General features: G+C 40.9%; 2 protein-coding genes across 4 annotated transcripts in view; one reads left to right on the top strand and one right to left on the bottom strand.

Moving 5' to 3' along the window:
• The window catches only part of LOC135217107 (uncharacterized), a 172,532-nt gene that overhangs the window by 126,255 nt on the left and 21,306 nt on the right, over nt 1-24,971 (top strand). The window lies entirely within an intron of this gene.
• On the bottom strand, nt 442-18,150 carry LOC135217530 (PR domain zinc finger protein 10-like). Its single transcript, XM_064253496.1, has 4 exons — nt 17,995-18,150; nt 16,590-16,743; nt 6,250-6,438; nt 442-2,402 (listed from the first exon to the last, which is right to left on the bottom strand). Exons 1-4 carry the CDS (start codon nt 18,063-18,065, stop codon nt 1,560-1,562), a joined length of 1,257 nt encoding a protein of 418 aa, XP_064109566.1. The 5' UTR covers nt 18,066-18,150; the 3' UTR covers nt 442-1,559.

Here is a 24,971-nt window from a genome sequence, read left to right as displayed (position 1 = left end):
ATGTTAGACTTCATATATTATAGAAGAAATTTCTCTCCATGTAATTTTGCCAACAACTATTAGATAACAGCTTTTAGTAATTAAATTTAACTTTTAAATCCAAATATTTGCTTCCTTCACAACTGTACTTCCTAGCAATCTCAAGTCAATATTTAAAAACATTATTTTATACCTCCATGACTTTTGCAAGCTAAATTGAACTTTTCAAAATATTTCATAGTGTTGTTTTCTTGCCACTGTTAGGTAGTGCTATCACTGTGATGAACAATGATATTCTAATGAGAAAAATAAATTCCATTGTGTTTATCAAAGAATAAGTCATTCGCTGGTGAACAAAATCTACTGGCAGGGTTTATCAGTATATATAGTAGTACATACTATGTACACATTTTATATATACATTTGAATTAGGTAAAAACATGAATTCCATTAAAAGTATATTTTTCATACAAAATAACATATCAACAATATTATAGGGTACTTAAATTTGCTAAATACAAACACATCTTTTATACATATAAAAAATTAAGAGCTTTCATTTAATACAGTACAGAGGTAGGACTGTGATTATCAAAACATACTAAAATGTTTATAAAATACAATAACCATAAACAGTTCTACTAGACTTTGCAGCTAAAATTTTTATAAACTACCACATAGTAATATGGAATAATGTCCTACTTCAAAATTTGTCTTACTGTAAATAATTCCACTTTGGTTCTCCTGGATACAGTGGAAACATGACTAGACTCATATGTTAATGGCTTGAAGCCATTTTCCTATAAAATGACAATAGAAATATACAGACACAATTACCAGTATTAAAAAACAATGACGAAAGGCCACAAAACATTATAATGAACTCTTTATCTGACGAGACTAGAGCTTGAATAAATATTTATTCTGAATAAATATATGAGAATATCAAACAGATAATGACTTTCATGAGCAAAAATAAACATATACTGTCTTATTTTTCCAAATGAAATAAACTTAACAAAGCTTACAATTGGTGTATCACTTTAGTAAGCTCAGCAATGACAATTCTAATTCTTTTGTAATTTGCATTAAAATATTTAACTCACACATCATTGCAGAGTTGAAATTTAAAAGGTATGCTTACTGTCAGTACATTATCACTGCCAATTAATTGTTTGTGAGGCATGGTTATTACCAAACAAAAGTTGTACTCATTTCATATGAAACTACTTATTTAAAAGATATCCAATGAAGACTAAATGCTTAGCAATATATTCTTTACTATAAAAATAAAGATAACATGACCAAGTAGAACTTGAAAATATCTCTATCTCTTCACAGTGACAAGTATGCAGTATATTTTACTTGAGTTAAAAACGAAAAGATATACTGTATTTAATGAAATAAATTGTAAAAAAATAAATTTTAAATATGGGTAACAAACCTAATAACAACGGAGATTTTCAATATAAAAGTAAATAAAGAGAAATTGTTCAGATTCCAGCAAAACTTGGGGGTCCCAAACCATGAAACTACAGCCTTCAAAATGAAAGGCTGCAACTACTTTTTAACAAAACACATTAAGATGATGTACTGTTGAATGCTAATGCATGCTGCCATACAACATGATTTGAAGGAGATGATGGCTGCTGAGCAGCTAACACCACTTGCTCTACAGCATCTGCTTCATTGTTAGATTCATTAAGAGCTGTTCCAAGGGTGTATGCCATTCGCATAGAAGACCCTTCTTCTCTCTGAAGTACCCCTTCAGCTACATTAACATTCCCATCACTATTACCAGCTGTTCTAGAGGTGGATGTAACAGTTGATGGTGCCCCTGGTACTGCAATACCATGAATTAATGAGATCAACTGTCCATTGGGTAAGGAAAGGGTAACGGTATCAGGGACATCAGCACCAACCAAGGCCAGTGTAGGTCCCTGCTGAGTTCCATCACTACTAACTAGAACCTGACGAGCAGCTAAAGGTGTAATTTCACCCATAGCTTGAGTCAATAAATCCTCTTCAGTGCCTTCTGCCTCAGCAGAACTTGATGTTTCTCTTGATATATTCACCAAACGATGATTGCGTAAAATGCTAGCATCTGCAACTATCTGCCCATTGAGAGAAAGTTCACCAGATATACCAGCTGATGTATCCAGAAAGGCAACATTGTTAATGTTAGATGTTTCATTATCACCTTCATTGTTGAAATGCGATGGATGATGATGACGCTGATGTCTTAGAAGCCTAGCTCTTGAAGCATATTGACGATAGCACCATTTGCATGGATGAGGAGAGGAGGAAGTATAGGAAGAGCTTTCAGTATCATTATCAGATGTTGGTTTTGCCCTTGGTGGGAGTTCAGCTCCTGGATGATATTTCAAAATGTGTAACTTTCGTTTACTACTGCTTCTGTACCTCTGTAAATTAAAAAAAAAAACTAGATTATTTTCAAAGGCAAAGAAAAAAACATTCAAAAATTGAATCACAGATACTTTAATTGTAGTTATTCATTCAAAATATTTTAGACATGAGTGAAGTTTAAGCTAGTTCTAGATGAAATCCAATTTTATTTTGCTACACATGACACCAAGATAGATATATAGATGATATAGATAGATTATAGATAGATAGATATAGATATATATATATATATATATATATATAGATATATAATTATATATATTATATATATATATATATATATATAATATATATATATTATATATATATTATGTACACCAATATATTGATAGATAGATAGATAGGATATATAATATCTATATATATAAGATATATGGTTAACACTTAGATAGATAGATAGATAGATAAATATATATAATACGATATATAATATAATAATATGTACTATAATATATATATAATATATATATATATACAGTGGTACCTCGACATATGAAAGGCTCAACTTACAAAAACTCGAGATATGAAAGCAATACGAAGATTTCTTTGGCTCTGACATACGAAAATAATTCAGTTACGAAAGGTTGTTGCTGTAAAGTCCCGAGATTCGCCCAGACCACCGAGAACAATTTTAAAACTTGCACCCCGCCAACTGAGTAAACTCGCCACCATCTTCCCGCTCTCCATTGTCCTGATGCTAGTCACCCCCTAAGATCCTGCTCTCCTATTGGTCAGCATCTACCCTTTGTGCTCTATGTATTCTATAGGTAAAAGGATGCTGTAAATTGAAAAACTTATTCATGCAATGCATTTAATAACAAAATATTAGGTAAAGATAGAATAAAGAATAGAAATGAATGGTTATTATACTGTTTGGTATTTTCAGTAGTTGAAGAGAGATAATGAAAATTTATGGCTTACTGTGTACTAGGAAAAGTGATTGCTTGGCAATCGTTCGGTACTCGTAAGTGCTGGATGTAAACAGAAGTTTGGAAGCTTTTTTTTTTTGTTGATTGTTTATTATAGTTAATGCTTACTTAATAATTATTTGAAATGAGTACATGCAATACATTTAATAAAAAAAATTGTGAATTAGATATCATAACATATAAAATAAATTAGACTGCTACCATCGAACAAAGATGGCGGATCTCCCCCTCTACTTGCTGGGAACAAAGGAGAGTGCAAATTATTCATAAAATTACCCAAGGCCCCTCCTGACGTTTTCCGATACAGAACCGCTAGGAGAAACCGAAGGGGTATGAGACAATTCAAAAGCAGGTGGAGAAAAACATATGGAGCAGCCTGGTTTATTACCGATACAAAAGAAGCCGGTAAGGTTTGGTCATCCAAAGATGGCGTCACCCCCTTTCTTTGTATTGGCTTTTCCCATAGAACTTCTTCCACTGTTCCACCGACCAACCGCGACAAACAGAACACGGATTAGTAACCGTACATACGTTTTCCCTGCACCTACTACACGTTGGATGAGGAATCCGTCGACACCGAGGTTAGGAACCTAGAACAAGGGAGCCACTGACTCCTGGGCATTTCCTTTGTCTCCTCTTCGAAGCGGTAGACGATCCCGATGTTGAGGCAAAATTCTCCATCATACCACGTATACACTCTTACCACACACTGATCACACTTGGAGAAAGAAAAGGAATGAAAAAATAAAAAATGAAAATGGATAAAGAACGGGCAAACTGAAAAACCGGCTTTAAATGAGATAGACAGTAACACGTCTTATCTTAAAGGCGGTAGAAAATAACTGATGGGTCACAGGTAGCCGTGGGCATTCTGGGTATACATGCCCCGTGACCTGGTATAGATGCCATTAGTCCCTGGATCTCACAAGTGTAATTTTAATTCTACCGGTTTCCAGCTTGGCGCTAGTAAATCCTAATGTTAAGACCGAAGGTTTGTTTCGTGTATGAACAAGTAAGTTTTTTTTTTTTTTGGTGTATTATTATATTTATGATTAATTAATAATTATTTGAAATGAGTACATACTGATTATTTATACATTTTATTGGCATATTCTAAGCTTTTAGCTTTTTTGGTTTAGATGTCAGAATCATAGACTAGGCTACAGTAGCAACTGCTAACATAGGCTAGGTCTTAATTACTAAGGGACATATGCTAAAGTCCTAATATATGCAGTAAAATGGGGTTGAACATTACATGCAGTTGAAAATTACTCAAGTATGTACAGTATTTTGTCTTTTTGGAGTCATATTTCTTCCGTCGGATTCGGCGTCGTAACCCTAGAACATGTGTTGTAAGCCTGGAAATATAATTTACTGGGGTGTTTTTGTAGGGCTTGGAACGGATTAGGCATTTTACATGTAAAATAGGGTTCAAGATATGAAAAGCTCATGATACGAAGGCCGCCTCGGAACGGATTAATTTCGTATGTCGAGGTACCACTGTATTTATACATACATACATACATCCATACATATATATATATACATAAATATATAATATATATATACTATACATAATCCGATTTTACAAGAGAGGGGAGACCAAATTTACAATAGCTTAACTTTATCCCATCTTCTAGTTCAGTAAGTTCAAAAACAGCAAGAGAATGGTGAAAGTATTGTTTTAACGTTGTACCTCTTGCGTAAATGTATAGCGCCATGAACAACCAAACGAGAAACAAATTTTTTATTTAGTACACCGAATTTGATAACAACATCCATTTGGCTTGTATTTCAACCATCGTATGATAGTAAACAATTACCGTAGTTATGTTATAAATGATGTTATGCTGAATCGGACTGAGATATTTTCATGTAATAAACTTTATTCACTATAGATCTAAGATCAACAAGGAAATATACTGTTAAATTTAAACCAAGTTGTAGCTGAAGCTGAGAAACTGTTCAGGCTGCTCATGTCTATTATCATGTATGGGAAACAGGATAAAACTTCCGTAAACTTATGCCATCAAACTCAACCATAGATAAACTGAGAGAAAATTGAGAGAATATCATTTTAATCAAAACTACTGGGCTTGAAAGAACACATTTACTGTTGTTTTTCACGCCGATAAAAAATAAATAACATAAAGCTCGTATTACAATGAAATGAAGTGAAAATAGCGAACGGAATCAAGTAATTTTTTTCGCCATTAACGTGCTGCCAACATAATCTGTTAAAAAAAAAAAATTACCTTGTCTCATATAAGTCAAGTATCTAGACATTTGTTTATGCTACCTAGAAGCAAGAAAATGTGCTCAAATGGAGTTAAATATGGCAAAATAAACTCTATTAGCCATCAGCTGATTCCAAACCAAAGCATTGACCGCAATGTAGTAGTATTTTATTATTTACAATAATATAAGAATACATACAATATCATTGGATACAGTGAAGTAATGCATTACTTTTTAAAAGATTTATGGAAACGATGCATATTTACTTTTTCTTCTTTGCTTATCTTAATTTTTGTCACTACGCCATCTACGTAGCAGCGGCATATCAAGCTTGTACCTAAATTTTTTTGCTTGTGTAACAAAGCACAAAACTGACCAAGTGACGACTTGTATCTAAGAAAACTCGTACATTAATTCACTCATAGGTCAAGGTACCACTGTATTTGTTGTATTGTATTTTTGGAGGTTTGGAAAAGGTTAATCCAATTGCCACCATTTTTATTGGGAAAAATTTGCTTGGTCTCAAGAACAGACTATTTTAAGGCATTTTTTTGGAATTATTTAAATCCATTAACCAAGGTATAACTTTACTATGAAAACTCTAACCCAATATAAATATTTCTATCACATCAGTCTAAGTGTATGTATGTAGTAAATCAATACTAATAAGACTTACTTTGTCACAGTGCTGGCATTTATAACATCGATTAGCCTTCAATATTGGTTGGTTTAGCTCAGGAACACATTTCAAGTCTACATTTGGGTGTCGTTTGGCCAAGTGATTAACTAGCATTCCTCTCCGTTTAAATCCAAGCAAGCAAATAGTGCACTTGTAAAGGAACTGTTTGTAGTCTGTAGGATCCACCTGAAAATAAATTGAATTTTTTGCATAAACGTGATAAACGAATTAAAATTTCTATTGGACTCTCTACCTCTACCTTAATATCACCCTAATGCTATAGCAAACAAACTTCTGAATAAATAGAATTACTTAAACCCTACACATTACTGAACAACAAAAATGACAAATTTATAATTCACTGACCCTAAAATCAGAATGAATCACCATTTGGGAGGAAGAATGTTACATAAGGAAAGACACAGCTGCAGAAGTCTTACCCTGGAAGAAATGATAAGGCTAAGGCAAGTCCATAAGGAATGTTTTCATGAGTAAGGAGTTTGCAATGGAAGAATCTCCTGATGACAGGCACATCTCCAAGTAATAATTCTGCAGTGAATGTGGCCAGAGGAAGCATGATACAAGGAAAGAGTCAAGTACTTGGCTAATCTTTCCTACCTTGAAGCTTAAGTACACACAGAATTGACTGCAGAAATCATATACACAGGATCAGAAGGAAATCCAAGACTTGATAGGTACATAAGCCAGCCTGCACCTGAAGAGATCAAGACCATGGGAATAGAAACATCACCAAACAAGGCAGCTACAGCAGCGAAGATGAACAAGGCAACTAGATCCTGGAACATACACTAGAAGTGGTGGGCAACTCTCAAGTCTTTGAATTATACAAAGGCAAGAAACTGTCCCTGGAGAACAGTTGTGACTTGGGATCAGAGCCTAGTAAAGAAAATCATCAACCATGAATTCCATTGCAGAGGTGGAAGAAGCTCAGGCATTGAAGAGAATTTCTCTGGAGAGCAGACAGTTGGCATAAAACAGGCATAGGCATACTGCAAGGGTGTGAAGACCTAACAGCAGCAGGGGTAGTATGGGTAATGAGAAAGCCTCATCTAAAGACATTGACAACTTGACCCTCTTTGTCCCTGCAGGAGAAGCTGAACCAAAAGATCAGCAAACAAGAAGGAAGAACATTATTGTACGTATAAGCAATTTTTTTTTTTTACAGAATATCACTGTTGTTTAGAACAATTTGCAAACTAAACTTGCTCCAAACATCAAGGGCACTGTTAATCGGATCACTCTCTAGGACAACATGAAAGTGCTTCAAGAACTACTGTCCCTACTAACACACAAAAGTAATCTTTACTAATACAGTGGCAAATCATAGGTGAATGGCAAAAGATAACTTTACTGAGCAAACAATGAACCCCTATCCTGGCAAGACAAAGGCAAAAAGTTACATAACAGCCTGAATGCACAGTTATCAAAATATTATTTTCATGATAAAATTAACTTTCATATATACTTACCAAGCAATTACACAACTATACTTTCCACTTGCATGGCAGCTTAAATAAAAAAAAAATTGTGGTAGCACTACCCAACCCACTATCAGAGAACAACAGGAACACCAAAGCAAAAGAATTCACTTCTCATGTACCTTTATGTCCATGAGAAGGGAGGAGGGAGGGCTCTGATCTGTAATTACTTGTTAAGTATATATGAAACCTAATTTTATCCTGAAAATAACATTTTCTAAAAAGTAACTTACCAAGTAATTACACAGTTGAATCCTACATTAACAGGAGGTGGGATACATGGACATATTCTACTCAAAAACATTCAGACATGAAAATTAATTTGAAATAGACAATTTGCTAGCATTGACACAATACGTACTAGTTTCCTTACCTGGGAAGAGAGCCACTTCAGATAATTACGGCTTTTGGTCTGTGCTCATTCTAACCTGTAGTGACATGGCGGAATAGTCGCAAGACGTCTCTACTTTTAAGGGGGAACTTACAATTCTGATGACTCGCAAAGCATAACAGTTGCCCTTGCCCGGGCACAGTCCCAAAAAAATGCTCTGTCATGTGCTTTCACCTTAAATGTAGGCAGGATGTACTCCTGGATCTGTGAATGAGCCTCAGTAACCAGATCTCTAAGGAAAAAATTACAAATTTTCTAAGAAAATTTGTATTTTTCATAGCTACAAACCTGAGGTCTTAACAATAGGATCATTTCTAGCGTCCAGCTGGATGCGCTTAAAAAATAGATGAAAGCAAGGAATCTTGTGATATCTGGCAATACATGCGTAGGTCGGGTGAAGGATAGATTCATACTTGGAGGGAGGTACAAGACATCCTAGACCAGCTGGGAGCCTAGCCACCAGTCTAGCTTCCAGAAGAAATGACTTTTGGAGAGGGACTGAAGCCTGTGAGAAGCTACATATATTGATATCTAACCACTCAGATCTGAGTGATGTACAATGATATATGGGAGAACCATTGTACAGGGAACCAAAGAGAAACTTTGACTGTCTAATAGCAAACCAACACACCAGGGTTTGTACTACTCTCAACTCCTCTTTGCCTAGGAGTGGAGCATATGCTACCGAATAGAGGGTTTGACATTTGCATAATAAGTGACCACACTATCAGTATGACTACCTTACTCATTGTATCGGGCCAGTCCAGCGAATGACATGCCTATTCCTTAACCCGGCCGAAGGAAGAAGGAAAGGTACAAGAGAAATAAGGAGACCAGCCAACTCACTCATTCTCTCATCCACACAATCATCTTAGGAAAGATACAAAAGTGCCCTGTTAGGGCCAACTATGAGTACACAACCTGTTGGGCAGCCACCACAGTACCCAGGGAAAACATGTCCACAGATCTGTGGGCAACATTCTTGCAACAGAAAGAGGCGAACATGGACTGGCGTAACCAAGTACCAGCACTCAGCCATCTATGTACAGCCAAGTTCTTTTTGAAAGCCAGAGAGGGACCAATACCCCTAATGTCGTGCGCTCTAGCCTGCACAAACGTGGTGGTGGAATCATCAAGAGACAAGTATGCCTGTCTGATGGCTTCCCGTATCCAAAAAGAGATAGTATTCCTAGACACCTCTTTCTTGTACGGCCTGCCTGTGCTAACAATAATTCTGCGGCAGCCTGGTCCAAGGTACCAAGTCCTTTTAAATAGCAAAGCAGGGCCCGGACAGGGCACAACAAATGCTCAAGAGCATCACCACCCACAAGTCACTCAGTGATGGAACGGAAAAGGAAGTGAACCTGTCATCGTGCACAGAGGGATTTTGGGTCTTGGCCACGAATTCCAGGACAAATTCGAAGGACAATGACCCCCAACCCCTGGCAAGCTTCACTTCATAGCTCTGCTCGTGGAGCTCTCCTACCCTCTTGGAAGATGCCAAGGAGGAGATGGAAAACTGCCTTGAGCGTCAAGTTCCTGTCAGATGAGTGACACAAGGGCTCATATGGACTCTTAGTGAAGCTCTTGAGAACCAAGGAAGCATCCCACATTTGAGGCTTGAGCTCTCTAGGAGAACTCGACTGCTCAAACCCCTTAACTAGCAAGGAAAGTTTCCAGGAAGAGGAGATGTTGATACCTTTAAGGCGTAACACCAAACTGAGGGCCCTCTGTAGCCTCTAATGGCAGAAACGGACAAACGTTTCTCGTCTCTGAGGAAGGTTAAAAGTACGCTATTCGCTGAATTGAGGTTGCGAATGGAGAAAAACCATTACGACACCAGTCACAGAAGATCACTTATTGCCTTGGAAACCGCGGAGGTTGACTTTCTGAGAATGCTGGACATATGACCTGCCGTCCTTCTAAGAAAAGCCTCTCGCTCAAAGAGAAATTTGAAAGGCTCCAACCCTGAAAAGACAGGGATTCTACTGACTGGTGGAACATTTCCACATGGGGCTGACACAGGAGATGTTGCCAAGAGGGAAATCTCCCTCGGAACCTCTGACAACAACTACAGCAGATCTGGGAACCACTCCACTTGAGGCCACAGAAGGGCTACCAAAGTCATCCTGAGACCCTGTGAACTCATTAGGCTGTTCAGAACTTGACGGATCAACAGAATATCTCCAGCTTCCCGTTGAAGCGAGTCGCTAAAAGGTCCAACATGGGTCTACCCAAAACCTGGAAAAGCTTGTCTGCTACCACTTGATGAAGCGACCACTCAGTGCTTAGGATCTGATCCTGATGACTGAGTTTGTCTGCAACCACATTCAGTTTACCTGGGATATACCTGGCTGAGAGCTCTGCCTAACTGCTGACCGCCCACTGGTGAACCTCGACGGTCAAGGCATGAAGTTGACGAGAAACCAGGCCTCCCTGTTTGTTCACATAGGCTACTACCATGGTGTTGTCCGACATGAGAATGACAGAATGACATTCTACCTTCTCTCAAAACTTCTTTAGACCCAGGAAGGCTGCCTTCAACTTCAAGATGTTAATATGTTGCTTCTTGTCCTCCAAATGCCTGAAGTGATGAGGTCCCCCTACATAAGGCTGCCCAACCTGCGAGGTAGGCATCTGGGAACAGAAGGAAGTCCGGTGGAAGAGAATGCAGGGGACACCCTTCGAAAGATTCTGGTCGTCCAACCACCAACGAAGGTCTTCTCTCATTTCCAGAGACAGAGGAAACATTAACAGGGGGGAGTCCCATGCCGGAGACAAGAATTCTCCCAGTCTCCATTGCAGAGACCGAAGAAGAAGAAGAGGCCAATGAGGGACCAGCTTCTTCAGGGATGACAACACTTCCAGAAGAACCTGCAACTGATGAGCTGACTGATGTGGTTCTGACAGGAAGTTGTGCGCCACCACACCCAACTTCTCCAATCTCTGATCTGATGGGAAAACTACTGCCACTGTTGTATCGATGACCATGCTCAAGTAGAGAATCCTTTGACTGGGTACGAGGTTCGACATTTCCTGGTTGACTACGATGCCCAGTTCCAGACAGAACCGAAGTAGACGATCCTTGTCCTGCGGCAGTTTTTCCCTGGAAACTGCCAAGACCAATCGTAGAGGTACCTCAGCAGATCCCCTGAGCATGGGCAGAACTTGACATGAGAGAAGACCCTTGTGAACACTTGAAAGGCTGTTGTCAGCAGGAAGCATAGGACTTTGAACTCGAACACCTTGTTCACAAGAGAGAAGTGAAGGAATTTCTGGACGTCGGATGAACAGGGACTTGGAAGTATGTGTCCCTTAAGTCTATCGACAGCATGAAGTCGCCTTCCCTCATGGCTCCCAACACCGAATGCTGGGCCTCCATCTTGATCCGTGTCTTCCTGATGAGTGATTCAAGGTGGATAAGTTGATCACAGGTCTCCATCTTCCCGACGCCTTGAGCACCAAGATGTGACTGTAAAACCCCGGAGACGGACGCACCACTTCCTCTATCGCAACCTTGTCCAGCATCCTCTGCACCTCCTCCCGAAGAGCCAAGAGCTTCAGAGAATCTGGAGGATATACCTTTGTGAGCTGCGGTTTGTCCGACAGAGGGGGAGAGAAATCGAATGGCAGTAGGTACCCCACCTGAAGGGTATCTACCACCCACTTCTCTGCCCCATAACTCTGCCACTTGGCCCAAAGGTCTGCTAGGCAACCCCCCTCCGTGGCACAGGAGAGGGAGAGCCACCTAACCTACCAAGGGCCCAATTACCTCTGGCCTAAAGGAACGACAGCGAAAGGGACGTTGATCCTCTGACCAAGGCTGAGTCGAACGGGAAGGCCCTGCCGAACTCAAATTCCTCGATGGCCTACCAGGTGACGATCTTCTTAACTACTGCTGGACAGGGGGAGGAGGAGGAGGAGGATGTCTCCGAAGACGAGACTTCAACTTAGACACGGTCTGGTGCATCAGTCTGTCTTTGGTGTCAGCCTGATGTCAGCCTATCGCATTCTAATCAGCAGAAGGTTAGCCCATAAATTAACAGTGAGGTGAGCCATATACGAAAATGCCTTGCCTCCAGACTGCAACAGATTGGCAAGAGAGGATGCACTCACCAACCCTTCTGGGGACCTGTCAGAAGCTATCTTGGCATCCTGCGGAAACAAGGACGCAGCCACTGGCCACATCTGCTCCAAGGTCAATCCTGGCTTCAGGCGAATGACGTCTGGGTTAAGATGGCACGACATTAAAAAAGTAGAGTTCGTAGCATAGTAGTAGTGTCGTGAGAGGCGATGTTAACCTTAGGGAAGCTGGAGAGAAGATTTGGGATCCTGCGTAGCTCCCACCAAGGCTTCCAAGCAAGAAGGAGGGAAGACGACCGAGCCTGAGACCTACTTTCCAAATTGTTGAACCCACAAATGAGATCAACAACTTCCAAAAAGGAAGAGAAAAACTCTTGCGTGTCTCCCTCCTCCTGCTCCGGCAACGGAGACCGATGATGAGAAGGATGTGTAGGCTCATCTAGGGCACCTTCTTCATAAAAATTAATGGTAGGATTAGCAGAAAAACAGCCCGAAATACCAACTAACCTGTCTGGGCTGGGTCCACGCATCGGCTCCCGAGACAAACCCACTATAACACTAAGAACATCACTAAGTTCTCCTCCAACAGATGATTCATTAACATGTCCGTGAATGGTCATGGGCGTGGCCGACTTACAAACGTGAGTTGGAGAGGAATCCCGAACACTCGAGATTGAGAATCGAACTCTTAGAAGCATCAGTGAGAGGGGCAGGCAAACACTGCTGCTGCAGCAACTTCACGCTCACCACCTTCAACCTATTGACAGGCGCCTTGAGATCCTTACGGCGACAAATAGGCCTTGGAGAAGAAGGAGCACTTGCATCGTGTGCACGGACAGGGGAGGTGCAACACACTCGCGATGTGCATGGACGGGGGAGGTTGCAACACACTCGAGACGTGCACGGACGAGGGAAGTTGCAACACGCCCATGATTCGATGCAGACAAAGAAGCAGCCGCTGCAGATTACACACGGGAAGATACACTAACACTCTCAGGGGAGGTTGCAACACGATTGCGATGTGCATGGATGGGGAAGGTTGCAACACACTCAAGACGTGCATGGACAGGGGAAGTTGCAACGTGCCCGCGATTCGATGCAGAGGACGAAGCCACTAATACTCTCCGAAACACCAAGATTCTTGAGAACACGTCTCGTAGTTCCTCCCTTGAAGGCGAAGGAAGAGCAAAGTCCTTAGACTTTCAACGCTTGATACGCCAACGTGGCATAGAGGGGGAAGAGGGAGAAGACAGAAATGGTTCCTTAAGTGATCTCTTTGCAGGAGGCGGGGACGAAGCAACTCGTTTCCTTCCAATGCACCCAACAGACAAGGCAGCCAACTTAACATCCAAAACAGAGTCCAACCTCTTAAGCACTGCCTGGCATATAACCTCAGACTGATCTGCAAGAGAAGGCTCCAAAGAAATGGAAGGGAGAAGTAGCGAACTGGGCAGCAGAGATGACGTCACGACTGAGAGAGGCAGAGCTCAGATGATGACTAGGGGTGACGTCATCGATGGGAGTGACATCACATGTGGTGATGAAGTCACGGCCTCCCCTCAGTGAGAAGGGGAATCAGACGCCACTGGCGGAGGAATACACAACGACGGATCCCATGACGTCATCAACGGGGCTGGCACCACAGCTTCCCTCCGACTCGAAGAAGTGGCAAGTCACTGGTGGAGCAACACAAGATGGCTGACCTCAACTACCCACGAAGACGAGGCCGGGAGGAGGGGGGATGGCCTGGCCAGCCTGAGGAGGAAGGAGAGGGTAGCGATCCTCCAGAAAGTCGAATACTGCAGGAGACGAAGCATCGGGAAGGGGCGAAAAACCTTCCCCTGAAGGAAGAGTTGCAATCCTCCGATGTTCTCTCTTGCTATAAAACAACTTCCACTGCTCTTTAGGCCATGCCCGGCATCCCATGCAAGGACTCATAGTACAAAAACTAGAACAGTACCTACTGCACAATATGGGGGTCAGCCGCTGCCGAAGCCAAAAACAAGAACTTGGAAAACCTGGAATTCCGGGGCACACACGCTGACGAGGCCGAGAAGGAGCAGAAGAAGCCATATCTCCCAAACACACACACACACACACACTAAACACAAGCGAAACAGGCAATGAACCAGGTAAAGGCCAAGAGAGGTAAACACTACTCTCGCCCAGGCGGTCAAAGAAAGACTGATGCGTGATCGTAGGTGAATGGTCTTCGACCATCTGTCACCCGACCTACACAAGCGTTGCCAGATATCACAAGATTCCTTGCTTTCATCTGTTTTTTAACTGGATCCAGCTAGTCGCTAGAACTTATCCTATTGTTAAGACCGAAGGTTTGTTCGCATATGAACAACAACAATACATTCTTTGAAAGAAGTCGAGATGGGTTTTTGACAGAACACCAGATATTGCTGGCAGGGCCTGTGACTTTCTCGGTTCTGTCTAGGTAATACTGTAGCGCCCTAACAAGACAAAGGACTCTTTCCTCCTCTTCTGGCCGAGGATATACATAAGGTTCCTGATAGTAAACAAGCACAGCCAGAGGTTGGATGGTGTCTCATTCTTGGCCAGGAAACTGAGAGTGAACGTGGAGACTGCGTTTCCCCGAGCAAATCTTAGCTGCTTGTCTATGGCCTGAAGTTCACTAACTCACTTGGCAATCACCAAAGCAATGAGGAACAGTGTCTTCCCAGTTAAGTTCTTTAGGGACGTGGAACAGAGAGGCTCGAGAGAGGCCCGTTTACCACTTGAGTACCACATCAAGATTCCAAGATACAGAATCAACTTGCGTTTGCTTGGAAGTCTCGAAGGATTTAACCAGGTTGTTCAGATCTTGGATAGATGAAAGATCTATGTCTCTGTGTTTAAAAACTGAAGTCAGCATGGACATATACCCTTTAATGGTGGAAGAAGGGAGCCCCTTAATAGTCCTCAGGTAAAGGAGGAAGTCCGCTATCTGAGCTACAGAGGTTTAAATGAACAAGATGTTATGTCTGCTACACCATCTTCAGAAAACTGCTTAGAATGGTAGACCTGGCAAAAAGACTGAAGTTTATATCTTCCAATATCCTTCGCAGCTGATCTTTAAAAATCCTCAACTATGACGAGATGATGTCGATTTTGTGGGAGCAGTCTCAGGAAGTCCCCTAAGAGTCCAAAATGGAGCTACCAGGGTCATTGTCACATTGGTGAGATCTAAATTTATTAAGTATGTACTTCCCTTATCATGCTGAATGGTGGGAATGCATATCGGTCTAGATTTAACCAATTTAGAAGCATGGCATCTGTCGCCCATGCCACAGGGTCAGGAACTGGAGAACAAAAGACAGGAAGGTGATGATTCCTTAAGGTGGCAAATAGGCCTAATGTTGGTCTGCCCCACCGTTTCCAAAGATCATTGCAGACCATGGGGTCCAATGTCCACTCCATGGGGAGGACCTGTTTGCGACAACTCACTTCGTCCACTGCCTTCACTGCAGTTTGTAACTTGAGTATCACATCAACTGCCAAATCTCAGTCTATCTAACCTCTGAGAATCACGTCACATATGGTTCTTCATTCATGATACAATCTTTCTGACAAACTCTTGCTTGCCAATGTCACTGTAAGTACTCTTAACTCTGCTTTAAAAAGAAGCAAAGTCTTACATCAATCACTAAACACTTTCTTTGTTTACTAATAGGAGATATGTACCAGTAACCCAGCATTGCTTTTCCCCTTTTATAAAAGCAGTTTGTGCCTTTTTTGTCCTCTCACTTTCAAACTAATTTTGTTCAATTGCACTTATGAATGCATACGCAATGCTATTTCTACCTGTATCCTTTTCATCAGAAATAATACCCCCAGTAATTCATTTCAAGATGATAAATTTGTTCCTTAATCGGAAACAAGTCAACAAAGAAAAATATTAACCAAAAGCTAACATAAAAGGCCAAGCTTCAAAAGTACTAGCATATTCTGGCACTGAATTTTTTTTATCATTATTTACCCTTTCATGAATAAAATATAACAATGAAAATAATGTTAAAATATTTAGTTAATAGGTACTATATAGTTAGATTCTGAGCACCTGGCTATACAGTAAAATATTACAACAGGCATTCAAAGAAAATGTGCAAGAATAGAGAATATTGAAGGGACACGGTGAAGACTAAGTTTTCTCTTTTTCTTTCTTTTCCCATGATAGTTTCAAGAATTCTTATATTCGATCTATCACTGAAATCCTCTATTCTACTCAGTACATACAAGTTAAAAAGGATGAGAAGACATTTTACAATGAAAATATTATACTCAATATCTTATGTCACCTGACAACTAACTCAACAAGTTTACACAATCATATTATAAAACATGTTGGAAAATACCTTTGGCACAAACTTTGGTGGCCCTTTAACAGATTTGGGACTTCTATCTCCACGCTCAGCAGAATGCATTCGCTTTGAGTGTTCTCGCATCTTGTCCTTTCTTTTGAAACTTTTTCCACAGTCTGGGCATAAAAAATCTCTTCGGTCAGAATGGCTGTAAATGAAATCCAAATGAAGTCTATTACCCTTTGTTAAAAGTCATACCAAGTACCCTTTCACACTTGCTCAGTGTCATTCAATTAAGAAATTTCTAAACAAAACTTTCAAATCTCTTACTATTAGTATTCTTTTAGATCCATATATATTAATAAACAGTAAATCTGAGTACCAATCCGTTTTTTTTGTTTACATATACATAATAATATTTCCAGCATGTTAACCCTTAGGGGACAGGCTAAATATATGTTCAGCACACCCCCCGACCGGACAAACTTTAAGACTGGCCAATTTAAGAAAACACACATCAATGGAAAGAGGAAAATATGCAAATGCACATGGTGTATGAGTATAAAAATCTCTGTAACTTCCAAGGGAAGTAGAAAATGAATATTTACAATCCTGTCCAGGGCCACTTTCCCAAGACACTTGTAAATTTTACCAAGTTATACATTTTTTAAATAATTTATTTTATCTATCTTGTAAAAGTATTATAATTACAGCTCACACAATATCATAACAGATGAAAACTACAGTCAGTAACAAATTCACAGTATATTTATTGTAAAATATTTACCAAATTTACTGAGATGGGGAGCTGCAGTAACTTTTTCTGAGGTATACTACCTATTTTTTTCTAATATTTCTTTGCACTTCGCAAAATTACAATTATAACAGACGTACAATCACAAAAGATAAGAACTCAAACCAACAGCAATCCCTGGGTATACTAATGAGCAAATAAATAAAAAGATGTCTTGGGATAGATGGGCAATATATTCCCCCAATAAGTCTCTAGGCATACCAATCGCCCTCTGTCCTGTGGTGTGCTACTGTAGTTGCCATTGGTCATTTATGATAATTGAATAGATACGGTTTCTTTCTCACTATATTCACCTGAATCGTACGAAGCGTAATTATAATAGTACTCATATGACTTAGCCTGTCCATGACTCAAAAGCCGTCCATTAAGGGTTAAGAATACACAGTTACTAAGAGCATTTTCCTTAATTCTATCTTCAAAACATTTCATGAAAATTAACAATATCCACATTAACATCAAATATCTAGAATGTTTAAAAAGTATTAATACTGTATCAAGTAAAAATTTGCTACTTTAAAAATTGAGGCCTATTTAGATATCTCTATCTGAAATATTGGATCAAGAACTTCTATTCTGCTGCATAGGCTTACTATTGAAGCTAAAATACTAAAATCTCCAAACAATATAAAAATTGTTAATACTTACCTAAGCATGTGAATTTTTAATTTATCAACAGAAGGCATCTCCTTCCCACAAATTGAGCATATATGAGGCATTACAGCATGGTACGATCGTATATGCCGCCGAATCTTACTGTATGTTGGAAATACCTGAAAATAATTTTTTGAAAATATATATTGTGACAGATCAATTTTTGTAATCTTCTCTGAAACACTTGAGACTCATTCAGAAGGCATCAACCTTTCCAAAACAGTCACATACTACAAATTGCAGAAGAAAAAAAAATGTGGAAACAGACATCAAACATGAAAACCTGTAAAGATAAGAATAAAGCAGAGTAACACAAAGTATTACTGCAAAATACACAGACTGTCCTAGATAACTCCTATTACATATTATCATTAATATTATTATTATATATATTTCATCATTATTAGACAACCATCTTGACCTTATATTGATTAGTTTGTTTCCAAAAATTAAAAAAATACATAAATTTTGATGTAAGAATGAGGCTAAACTGAGAAAAAAAGCAATTCACCTTTAATGTGAAGACCCTGTAATGTACTGGTTTGCTACACCCTGGACAGGATACTGATAATGTAAAATCACAATTCTTGGAAGTAAATTGTATTTTTCCTAACTATACAAACCTGAGGTCCTTTACGTAAGTAATTACTTTCGGCGTAGCTGGAATTAAGGCCATTAAATTCTTGAACAAGGTGGTTAGGCCCAGGTTCAGATTGAGGGGTGGCATGAGGTGGGCATGTATGTAAAGGACCTCAGGTTTGTGTAGTTAGGAAAAATACAATTTACTTCCAAAAATTGTGATTTGTTCCTACACAATACACAAACCCTTGGCCCTTTACATGAGGAAGACTCACTGATTGGTGGGAGGAATCTAAGTAGGCCTCTAAAACTGACTGGAGTTCTGCACACCTAGGCTACTCCTCCTGGTCGTAAGAGCGAGGAGTGCCCTGCCTCTGACAACTTGATCGGAGTATAGGAGCTGCATGATCAAGAGTCAGACTTCTGGGCCTTTTCGAAATGAGTGAGGAATCGTAACTCATCCGAAAATGGGCTGTGAAGAATATTTGGAGTCGGAGACATTAATGCAAAGTTCTGGGAAGGGTTTGCATTATTGTTAGTCTCCTTCCTCCCCTTGCTAGAGGAAGGAGCGGGATTACTTCTATGATTCTGATAAGAAAAAGAAACATAAAAAGGATGCTTTATGTATAAGCTTACTGCATCGATCGTTCGACCAGCCCAAGGAAGAGGAGTGGAAGGACAAGGTGTGGAAGGTGGAGAGGCCAGTCACTCTCACATCCTCCTTACCTCTACAACTGCACACCATAGGTGAGATGCAACTTGTCCTCTTGAAGGAGTTGGGTAAGCAAACACAACCTGCAAGCATCCACCACTGGTCCAAGGAAATGGGGTTCCAAGGACCTGTGGGCAGGCCCGAAGGGGAAGATAGATATGGTCGCAATGACCTTATCTATCTTCCTGTCCGACATATTCTTCGGAGTGATGACAAGTACTCATCCACTGGACTATCTAACTGCAGTGAAGTCTCTCACGGTCTCGTAATATTCCCCAGCGGATAAAGACACAGACACTCCATGGTGGGTGTCGATCCTTATGGGTAGAGGAACACGCCAATAGAACAAAGTAATGACTGATCTGGATCAATCAATACAAAGTCCACAGCGCCCATCAGACGAAGTCAATTGCCTTCTAGAGACCAAGGTCCCCGATGGCAAGACAGAAGTTCTCATAGTAGTTGAATCTCAACTAAGGAGAAACAATACAGGCGGTCCCCGGGTTACGACGGTTCCGGCTTACGACGTTCCAAGGTTACGACGCTTTTTCTTAAATATTCAATGGAAAAATCCGTCCTGGGTTACGACACTTGTTCCGAGGTTACGACGCTCCGAGTTAACAACGCTTTTAAAAAACGCATACTATGATAAAAATCCTTTATAGTTTAGCACAGTATATTAATAAAAATAAGTTTCTGGTTAGATTACAACAAAAATTTTGAGGTTATGATGATTTTCAACACTTTTTATGTCGTAGTTTTCTATGTTTTTTAGTGACGCCTCATATGAGGAACTAGTTTCCGAGTGAATGAATACATACTAGCTTGTGGTGCGCAAAGTTTACATATAACAGTCCAAAAGCGCAAATAATGAAAAAATCATTGCTTGTTTCCAGTAATAATAACAAAACGAAGTTTCTGGTTAGATTACAACACAAATTCCAAGTATCCAAAGAGAGACATTATCCAGTAATTTGATCAGAGAGAGAGAGAAAGAGAGAGAGAGGAGAAGAGAGAGAGAGAGAAAGAGAGAGAAGAGAGAGAGAGACGAGAGCGAGAGAGAGAGGAAGAGAGAAGGAGAGAGAGGAGAGAGAGAGAGAGAGAGGCGTCTTCCGACGCTCCGAGTTAAGGACAGAGAAGTGTTCGTTTCGTTAAACAGCCTCTGACTCATGCCAGTAAATGTTTTGTTGATACTAATAATATAAGCCTATTTAAAGATACGTTTACTTTAAGTAGTCTATATGATACGTAAATAGTAATCAACTGTTCTTGTAGCCCTCAAGATTTGGCAAAATCGAAGTATACAAAGAGAGACATTATCCAGTACACTGGAACCTTGACATACAAATTTAATTTGTTCCGTTACCATCGTCGTATATCAAAACAGTTGTATCTCAAAGCATTTTTTCCCATTTAAAATAATGTAATATGTATTAATCCGTTCTAGCGCTATGAAACCACACCTAAACACAGCACCAACAAACAAACAGACTGAACGCCATTTATCGGTCGCCTATACAACTAACACTCATCAGCAAAATCGTATCTCAAATATTTCGTTGTATATCAAAGCTTATATTTTCGCAAATTTTCTGTTGTATCTCAAAACATTCGTATATTAGGGCAATCGTATGTCAAGGTTCCAGTGTAATTTGATCAGAGAGAGAGAGAGAGAGAGAGATCAGAGAGAGAGAGAGAGAGACGAGAGAGACTCGGAGGAGAGAGGAGAGAGAGGAGAGGAGATGACGGGAGAGAGAGCGAGGAGAGAGAGGAGGAAGGGAGAGGAGAGAGAGAGAGAGATCGAACCGAGATGAGAGAGGGAGGAGAAGGGGAGAGATAGAGAGAGAGATAGAGTGGTAGGGAGGAGGAGAGAGGAAAGAGGAGAAGGAGTGAGGAGGAGGGGAGAGAGAGAGAGAAGGGTGAAGGGAAGGAGAGGGAGAGCAGAGAGAGAGAGAGAGAGAGAAGGAGAGAGAGAGAGAGAGAGAGAGGCCTTGGCAACAATGGTCTCGGGATTGACGTAACATTTATTTTCTGAACAGATAGGACAGAGAAGTGTTCGTTTTCATTAAACGGCCTCTGACTCATGGCAGGAAATGTTTTGTTGATACTAATATATAAGCCTATTTAAAGATACGTTTACTTTAATTAGTCTATATGATACGTAAATAGTAATCAGCTGTTCTTGTAGCCCTCAAGATTTGGCAAAATCACTCCAGGTTGTACATAAAACTTCAAGAATGTAGTGTCACCAGAGGATTACAATAGTTTTTACCTTCAAGAAACAGCATTCTTTTATGAAAAAACTCCAGGTTGTACATAAAAACTACAGGAAACAACATGTAGTGTAAACCAAAGGATTACAAGTAAGATTTTTATAACTTTTTATTAGTTTAAGACATATTTCCAAGCGTCGTTCCGGCTTACGACGATTTTCGGCTTACGATGCGTCTCAAGAACGGAACCCCCGTCGTAACCCGGGGACTGCCTGTACTAGTATATGCCAGCGAAAGACTAAGGTGAATGCGGACCTACGTCTTCACAGGTGAATCGAGAGAAGTTAACTCTCCAGATTCTGACGTAGAAAAAGTACCGTCGATGACACCAACCAGTGAAAACGGCTTTCATCCCTGTTGTTTTACAGAGGACTGAAAACACTAAACCGCTATTTCATTGCTGTTCGGTGAGAAGTCGGAGATTGCAATGAAAGCGGAGCGCCTTTTAGTAATGAAAACAGGGATTGTACTGCCTGAAGAACCGCTTCTCATGGGCTGGATCAGGGAGGACATTCCTATTACTTGGAAGTAGAGCTGGCACGGCGGGGACCAGGCAAAGTCTTCTGTTATTCATCTACAATTCAGGGTGAACAAAGACTAATTACACACCTACGAATTACGCGATGTATTTAGGAAACAAACTCAGATGTCTGAAGAAATCATTCTGCGTCAATGCAGCGGCAGGTGCGATGAAGCGGAAGACTAGGCTACAGACTTCTGTTATTGTGAGGTAAACAGAAAGATGATAATGAGTCTAGTGAGATATCCTCTGTCTGAAAATTCTCGCAACGGCAAAAGGCAACGCAGTAGAGATGGTTATACACGGATGAGAGAATTCCAGCCAACCAGAGACCTAAGTCAGTGATTGCCGGGCAGAGATTCGGTTCGGTAGTCAATCATTGCAGAGGAGGAGAGAAAAACCCAACCGAACTAACTTGGAGAGCCAGCAGGAGTCCTGGCTGCGGCAGGCAGGGTTGGCAGGCAGCCCAGACACTACTAGCTCTCACTCGTTACGAACCGAGAGAAAGAGGTCCGTTCCAAGTTCGATATTATTATAAACAAAAAGAATTCAACACCAACAGTTGAAATTGGGGATACGAATATAGAAAGATGCACAAACACAACAAAGGTTTATTTACAAGCTTAATAATAAAGATAAATGCAGAATGGTGTCTCCTATTTACATAACAAAGACAAATCTTACACTGCATGAACTGGGGGAACAGTGAGGTAATGTCAATATTTGCTGGCAAGTTTTGCGCTGTCGGAGATCTATGCTCGAAGCGGTGATTTCAGAAAAGGAGAAACGAAATTGCAGACGTCTTCTTGACTCCGTATTGCAGAAAACAATGTCTACTCTTGATACTTGAAGGGCAGGAACTCCTCAAAACCTCTTGCAATAAGTTTCTTCTCTGAAGTCTTGCTCTACATCGAAAGGCCTAGGTCGTCCACTCCCGGAAGACTTGACCAGAATCCAATCAAACTTTCGAGCACCTTTTCCTCTCTGATCCTTCGTCTGTTCCTTCTCTTATCTCTCTCTGATGATCTCTGATCTCTGCTGCTGGGGTCTCACTGATAATCTGATCTGTGACTCTTACTGATGATCTGCTGCCTCCTACTTCGTCAGTCGTATTTATACGGCAACCTGGGGGCGTGGCCTACCAGCGAACGTCACAGACTCCTGAGATTACCGGAACTTCTTAGAAGAATCTCAACGAAGTATTGCATCAGAAATCGCGGCGTTCCTCACGTCACGTCGGCGCCTGTCAAGTTCCACAACACTCCTGCCGATTCTAGAACCATCATGAGAAGAGAACAGGCGCCTCCAACACGCGCGAATGCCTCCGTGCTGCAGAACTTCTTGAAGAAGATGCGTTTTCATTTCCTTTAGCTTATCTTTCGTCACTATGAAGTGCTTGCCATGACACTCACTTGTCATCCTGCGTCGCCAGGTAATTCATTCCATGAAGGAATGCGTTCGGCTAGAACCATCGAGCGCAAGAAAATACGCTCGAGCATTTCCATTTTAACCGAAATGGATTTCGGTGAATGCAAACACTGTGGTGTTGTTGTTGTAAACAATACCACTAGTATCTCAAAATTGAAACTGGCAACTCTTGGGAGTCTTACAAGGCAGTCCCGAGTTGTAGTTCAATTAAGAAGATACTATTCATCTCGGTCACATACCCGTAGAGTTAACTACAGTATGTGCCTACACCTCGGACAATTCAACTGATAACAGAAGCATGTCCCATGAGAAATATACGTAGTATATTTGTAGGTTCCTGTACGTAGACCTCCAAGCCTAAATTCTCTTCCATTCGAGGAACAAGAAAAAAGACTAGAAGCTGACCTCCTTCATTCTCTAATGAAGAGAGCAAAGGTGAAGTCTTCCCAAAGGAAGACTTCTACTGTGATAACAGGATACCGAAGACGACTAGTTGAAGCTGAACTGGAGTTCCCAAAACAGTAGCACTGGAGAGGCATTCAAACTCTCGGTGCTATCCATCCTGAATGGATAGACGTATGTTCGGTAAAATCCTAGGATTGAACCAAAAACACAGTCTTTCGGGTTCAAATTCCGAGGAGTAAACTCCACCGAATTCCTCTTATTTCCTTGTTTGATTCTGGTATAACCAAGAAGTAAAGGGAAAAAAAAGAGAGGATTGACTGTTATTGCCCGTTCTTCTCTATCCCGGGGGTGACCGCCTACTGGGGCGACGGACTGTCAGGTTCATCCAGGCTGAGCCCCTCCCGAGATATTCTTCCTTCAGCAGCAGTACTTCTTTCGAACGCTAGAAATTCCAGGAAGTCGAGCATTTGGCGAGATTCCCGATTATCGTAGTAACAATTATCAAGAATTCTTGTCTCTACCACTCTGGACCGTGGTCTCGCCCAAGTGTTTGCAGATCGTAGAAGACAAAAACGCTCGGAGAATGCTAGAAACTCCGGAGAATTTAAGCACTCGGCGAAATCCCCCCCCTAAATTCTGTCAAGACGATCATCGGGTGGTGGTCCTCCCGATTCCCGTAGAAATTGAGGAGGAATGGGCAACATCCTTCCTCAATGACGGGGACTTACGTCCGGTTCCAGGAATGCAGTCCCTGTCGCGGAATCCTACAGAGAACGTTCTGCAGGATCCCTCCCATTCCCATCGCAGCCATAGGAAGACAGGGAATGGGGGAGGAAGACTGGATGCTCTCGCTCGCCTTGCCAGCGGAACTAGCAGTCGGAGAAGCGAGTTACGGGCAGCCATCAACCTGCGGTGATGGCTGCTCCGGGTCTAGAAAAACGTTTTCCCGAGGAGGGTCACGATACTCGTACTGTAGGCGAAACGTCTGCCGCCACTGTGACCGTCATCTGGGTGGGGCTGAGTGTGCACCTAACAGGAGAGCCCACACCGGTCT

This window comes from Macrobrachium nipponense, chromosome 7 (assembly GCF_015104395.2).
Source record: "Macrobrachium nipponense isolate FS-2020 chromosome 7, ASM1510439v2, whole genome shotgun sequence".
Taxonomy (NCBI): Eukaryota; Metazoa; Arthropoda; class Malacostraca; order Decapoda; family Palaemonidae; genus Macrobrachium; species Macrobrachium nipponense.
This window is presented reverse-complemented; position numbering and strand designations above follow the sequence as displayed.

Coding starts and splice junctions, on each gene's coding strand:
- LOC135217530 (XM_064253496.1), bottom strand. CDS start 18,065: ATGCCTCATATATGCTCAATTTGTGGGAAGGAGATGCCTTCTGTTGAT. Junction 6,439..16,589: donor CACCAAAGTTTGTGCCAAAG/GTATTTTCCAAC, acceptor ATTTATTTTCAG/GTGGATCCTACAGACTACAA. Junction 2,403..6,249: donor AATGCCAGCACTGTGACAAA/GTAAGTCTTATT, acceptor TTTAATTTACAG/AGGTACAGAAGCAGTAGTAA.